Genomic DNA, 6,267 nt, shown 5'->3' on the forward strand with positions numbered 1-6,267 from the left:
ATATATAATTAATTTTTAGGTATATATATAGTAGATGTCAAATTCCCTTCAGCTATTTTGTGTGTAATCTTTAGATTTTAAACCCCACTTCACCACTGATACTTATCACTCCACCACAAATAATTTCTCTTAAAAGAAACTTTTTTTTAAATGTTAGATGTTTGACCTTGGGGATTGTAGGTTCTAGGAGAAGGAGCCATTTGTCTAGCTTTAATTTCTAGAAGGCTTCTTTAAGATTCTTTTTCAGTGAGTAATTTATATACTATTAGAATCAGAAGCTTAATTGTAAGAAGCATGTGCTACTTCATGATGATGAAAACGCCAAATAAATTAGGTTTTCTTGGGCCCAACAAACTTATTGCACGCCAGAGTTGCAACAATATTACTAGTAGTTTTAAGACAACTCAAATTAGTTTTCTAAATCACATGGCTTTCGAATTTTAGTGACATTATCTCAACTACTCAATAAACAACCACCATTCTACTTTCTAATTTCTTGCTACTCAGATTTTTGTTATAAAATCTAGTAGCACATGCTAACCTGTCTATTTATGTATATATATATAGTTGATGCTGAATTTTTTTATCGAAAATTCTGATTTCGCTAATGACTTGATATATAATTGAGATACGCACCACCAGATCCGACCCTGTTATTAGCAAGAGAGTTCTTGATCCTGCCTTTTGTTTGACGATAAAAAGAAAGATAATATCTTAAAGGAGTAAAATTCCAAGTGATATAAAGACATTGAAGAAGGACGAAAGCCATGTGAGTTTCAGCGGCTAGTAGAAAGAGTAGATAAACACAAAAGACCAAAATATGTGTATTTAAATAACATAAGTTAGTAGTAGAACCTAAAGACAAGACAATTGTATCTGAATAAAAATAGACAGCACTCTATGCACCATTTTCTGTATCCTTTTATTTATTTATTTGTCTAAATTTTCTGCAACAATATTCTAATCATCATCACTGAGATTATTTGCTTTATAAGCAGTGGAAGATAAGAATCTTTAAGGCCCTCACCCTATCAAGTATCAACACCCTTTTTGACTTAACAATATATTAAGATTATTTTGTCATGTACTTCAAAAAACAAAAAACACTGACCAAAGCCAATTCCTTTTGTTTTTCTTTTTTGTAACAATAATTGAAAACACAACCTGGATATTAAGCTGCAGAGTACTTTTGCTGCTTTGACAAGTCATATTCCAGTCAGACAGACATATAATAGTGCTTGTTTGATCATTTTGTCATGAAATATACTTATTGGCACATCCACTATCAACATTTGGACCTTCCTTCATTTGAACAACAAACGCAAGAGGTTACTGGAATTACATGTTAGAATCAATTGTTACATAAAAGAACCGTGAAAAAAGGATCCTCACATACTAAAACCCGGTGAAAAGGAATCCGGTAACCCGGAACAACAGAGAACCAATAACATAATTAAAAAAAATTGAAACTTTAAATGACCATAATATGAATAGATCAAGCGGATTCTTCTTCTCCGGGACTAATAGCATATGTTAAAAAACTTCCATCAGTTTAGTGGGATATCATACTAGTTCCTCCTGGCCTTCTGAAGGACATCTGATCATTTCCAATATGTTAACCACTTCTGCCATATCAGGCCTGTTTGAAGGGACTTGTGAAGTGCAGATTAAACCCAACTTCATCACAGGAATCGCTTCCTCTGCTGGAAATTTTCCATGCAGCCTCTTGTCAACACACTCTTCCACCTTGCCTTCTTCCAATGCACCCCGTACCATGTCACACAATACAATAACATCATCCTCCATGTACTCAACCGGTTTCTTTCCAGTGACTATCTCCAGAACAAGAACTCCAAACCCATACACATCACACTTATCAGTTATCTTCACAGTCTTGCATGCAAATTCAGGTGCCATGTAACCGAGTGCACTTTGAATTTTGCTGCTCAAAACATATCGATCTAACATCGGTAACAGCCTTGCTAACCCATAATCTGCAACTTTAGGATCACCAGAGCTGTCAATCAAAATATTGCTGGACTTGAGGTTATAGTGAATTATGTTCATTTGATGTAAGTTAGCCATGCCTTTTGCTGTCCCAAGAATAACGTTGAACCGCTCATTCCATGAGAGCATGTTTTTACTAGAACCTTCATGGATATGATCATACAAATTTCCACCAGTTATGAATTCATATATAAGTAGCTGTAGTGACGGAGTCCAATAATAACCTTGAAGAGCCACAACATTAGGGTGATGAACTTTTCCCAATTTCTTAACCTCCTTTTCAAAGTCTACCTGAGACTTAACAAGACCTGAGACAGTAAGCTTCTTAATGGCCACAGGCATCCCATCTCCGAGGACAGTGCGATAAACGGCTCCAAAACCACCACGTCCGAGCTCACAATCCTTGTTAAGCAGAGCATGTGACCCTGTGCTGAAGTCAAGTTCGCCTGAAAACATGACAAGCTTACCAGAATTTGCATCTGTACTGTGTGAGGGGCTATAGTCATCTCCACCAGAAAATGTAAGGGCAGCAGCAGAGTGAGATGTTGCAGACCGTACGCGAAGATTTAGCACAGTAATGGCAATAACACCAACAACAATAATAGCAGCTGCACTAATGGCAATGAGGGCAGAGATGCTTAGGATTTTCTTTTCGTGGCCCACAGTCAGAGGGATAGTACCAGGAATAGATTCTGTGGAGTTGGGATTCAGAACAATCGGCTTGGGAAGGACAGTTGGACAAGACCTATTAGCAGCAGCTCCACAAAGAGATGGATTGGCTGACACTGAATAGGGAGAAATAGTGTTAAAAAAACCACCAGAAGGCAGTTCGCCCTTTAACTGGTTGTGTGAGATGTTGAACAACTCAAGGTGACCAAGATTTACCAGCTGCTTTGGTAAGATTCCGGTTAATTTGTTGAAGGAAAGGTCAACATTTTGTAGGTTAGATAGTTTAGCAAGGGTTGCAGGTACAGGGCCAGTTAAACCATTATGTGACAGAGACCTGCCAAGTTGATGGAAACAAAACCGATTAACCAAGCTTTGAGGAAAGCTGATATTCAAAGACAACTTCATAAATAAATTTACAGGCTACGTCACATAAAAACATCGAAAACCAGGTAATGTGATGTTGTTACATTATACTTTATGTAAAATATTAAGTATAGGAAATTGCCTTATCTAGAAAAAAAAAAGGATTTTATCTAAAATCATGCACTAGAAGCTACTTGATTAACTCAATATGGAAACTCTAAATGATTGCTAGAAGCTTAGAACTAACTAATTAGTAGAACATGATAAAGAATCTCTAATATAAGGATTCGTGCTTGATTTAGTCACTAGAATTTTGACAATCCAAAACAACGTTGTCTGAGAGGAAACTGCGAAAAAGAATGCAAATGCTAGTTCCTTAATTATCAAACTATATATCAATCAGGTTCTTCTGTACAATAACTTACCACTACATTGTCCTTATGAAAACCTCCAAGCAGAGAGATTATCTCAAATGAAAGTTATAAATGAACGATAAAGAGAAACAAGAACTTACAAGGACAAAAGAGCAGAACAGTTTCCAATAGAAGTAGGAATTTCTCCTGTCAAGGCATTCTTCTCCAGTTTCAGTTCCCTGAGAGCATAGGCTCCTCCAAGCTCCAGAGGGATACTACCATTTAACTGATTCTCGCTTAAGTCAAGAACATCCAGTGACTTTAGATGGCCAACAGTCTCAGGGATTTTCCCTACAAGTGAATTTCTAGATAAATTCAATGACTGCAAGCTGTTAAAATCACCAATAGCAAATGGAATTTCACCAGCTAACTCATTGCAAGAGATATCGAGAACTAGAAGCTTTTGTCGAGAGTTTTCCAGTGAAGAAGCAATAGCATTCTTCAAGCCCCTACTTAATTTATTCTCAGAAAACAAAACATGTCGCAATCCTAATTTGAATACCCAAGGAGGAAGATCACCCGTCAATGAGTTGTGACTAACATCCAGTGTCATAAGATTAACACAACTGCTCATGGACTTGGGAAAGTCCCCAGAAATAGCATTTCGCGACACGTTCAGTAATTTCAGTGATTGAAGCTTCCCAACTGAATTCGGGAACTGACCAGAGAAGTTGTTCCCAGAAAGATCAAGCATCTCAAGGCTTTTCATTTCTCCAATCCATTCAGGTACACTACCAACTAATGCATTGTGTTTCATAATCAACTCATTGCACAAACTAAGCATCTGCATTGTTTTAGGAAGTTCTCCAGAGAAAGAATTTTCACTCAAATCAATTGACCTCAACAGCAAACAACTTCCAATTCCATCAGGAACTTCACCTTTGAGATGATTTTTCCTCAAATTTATGGCTCTCAAATTATACATACCTTCAATACCTACTGGAATTTCACCATCCAGCAAATTATCTGACAGATCAAGTGACCTTAGCCCATTCAAAGACCAAATTCCAGAAGGTAACAATCCTGAAAACTGATTTGAGGACAAGTTTAAAGACCCCAATGCCACACATGAGTTCAAACTTTCTGGAACTTTCCCTGAAAACTTATTCTTGGCCAAAGAAATTGATCTCAATGGCCCACATTGTTCAAAAAAATCACCCGGAATCGTCCCAAATAAGTTGTTCTCACTCAAGTCTAGAATCCTTAGATAAGCAAGTTGAACAACACTGCTACTTATACTCCCTGTAAAATTATTCTTCGCAAGAGAAAGCTTTCGAAGAAATTGCAACCTCATAAGACCTCTACTAATCTTACCTGAAAGTCCAAACCCATCAAGAACAATCTGAGAGACCCTATTGGATCTGGGGTTGCAATGGATACCATTCCAGCCGCAGGGGCTATCATCTTCTTCATTCCAAGACACCAACTTCCCTTGTGGATCTTGAACATCAGCCTTGAATACCATCAACCCCAGTATATCATCATTAAAAGATAAGTTCAAGGCTTTAACAAAAATAGGAGATACTAAAATACACAATATTACTATACCAAAAACCTTCCTCATTTCCATTCTCCCAGCTCAATAATCACAAAGCAATATATAAGTTACTCATAATCCCATCAGCAACCCCAAATGGGTATGCATAATTATATACAAGAACAAGCAAAAGATACAATCTTTAGCACAAGAAGAACGTAACCGCCAATAAAATGGGTAAGAATTTTTTTCTAAAAACACCCAGTTCTTAAAAAACCCTAGAAATCCGGAAAGAGTGAATTTTTAATGAAACAAAGTGGAGAAGAAGAAAATGTAGATGAATGAGTGGAAGAAACAGTTGAATTTTGGCAGCAGAAAAAGGGAAATCTGAAGGGAAGAAGAAGGAGACAATGAGAGTGAATTTGGGGTTTCGCCGGAAAATGTAAAGCGCCGGTGAAGTTGAAGGTTGTTGATGAGGTAGGGAGGAATAAGCCGGAGAAAGTAGATAAAAGTAAAGTGTTACCGGGGACGGCGGGTCAGTGGGAGCATTTATTAACGTTCTCTTTATCTTTCTCTCTCACAGTTACAGAGTGTTTTAATTAACGGGAAAAAGAAAGAAAAAAGGAAGTGGGTGAGTGCTTTTACTAATGATGACACGTGGCATTGTATGGTCGGTTATGGAGAGTGTGATGTGGCAGACACGTAAGTCAATGTCAGAATAGAAGTAAATGGACTGAAGGAAACAAAGGGAGTTACTTAATTTTGGAGTAAGGGATATTAATTAACAAACTCCACCTGATGGTAAATCAAAGACACTTCATAAGCTAGTGCTACTCACTATTTTTCAAATATTTGTACTTATTAATTGAGCATTAAAAATATATATTTTCTCCGAGTATATATTACTTGACTCAAATTGACATGACATATTTTTAAAGAAATTTTTGAGGTTGACTATTACTCCCTCTTATTGATATTATTATTATTATTATATGTATATTACTATTATATACTGTCACCATTTCTATTTGAGTATATGTTACGAAAACGATAAAGAATGTTCTTAAACTATGTGAAATGAATAAAAATACTCTTCATTTATAGTTTGGCTCAAAAATACATTTATCGTTAATACTTTGGTTCCAAAATTCCTTTGCAATCAATATTCTGATCCAAAAATGACCCTATAGTTACTAAATAAGTCAAAAATGTCATTTTCCAAATAAATATATTAATTTTTTTTCCTTTTAAACACATCTTCTTTCTAATTAAAATATTATTAAAGAACCCTATTCTTGTTTTATTTCTTTTAAAATCACTTTAACAAATAAAAATATA

The 6,267-nt window shown here is 36.0% G+C and overlaps 1 protein-coding gene across 1 annotated transcript; it reads right to left on the bottom strand.

The window, feature by feature from the left end:
• Positions 1–1,278: 1,278 nt before the first annotated feature.
• On the bottom strand, positions 1,279–5,510 carry LOC102582901 (probable LRR receptor-like serine/threonine-protein kinase IRK). The gene is made up of 2 exons (XM_006357235.2): positions 3,554–5,510; positions 1,279–3,010 (listed from the first exon to the last, which is right to left on the bottom strand). Exons 1-2 carry the CDS (start codon positions 5,020–5,022, stop codon positions 1,564–1,566), a joined length of 2,916 nt encoding a protein of 971 aa, XP_006357297.1. The 5' UTR covers positions 5,023–5,510; the 3' UTR covers positions 1,279–1,563.
• Positions 5,511–6,267: the final 757 nt, after the last annotated feature.

This window comes from Solanum tuberosum, unplaced genomic scaffold (genome assembly GCF_000226075.1).
Source record: "Solanum tuberosum cultivar DM 1-3 516 R44 unplaced genomic scaffold, SolTub_3.0 scf00245, whole genome shotgun sequence".
NCBI classification, from domain to species: Eukaryota; Viridiplantae; Streptophyta; class Magnoliopsida; order Solanales; family Solanaceae; genus Solanum; species Solanum tuberosum.

Coding starts and splice junctions, on each gene's coding strand:
- LOC102582901 (XM_006357235.2), bottom strand. CDS start 5,022: ATGGAAATGAGGAAGGTTTTTGGTATAGTAATATTGTGTATTTTAGTA. Junction 3,011..3,553: donor TGTTCTGCTCTTTTGTCCTT/GTAAGTTCTTGT, acceptor TCAACTTGGCAG/GTCTCTGTCACATAATGGTT.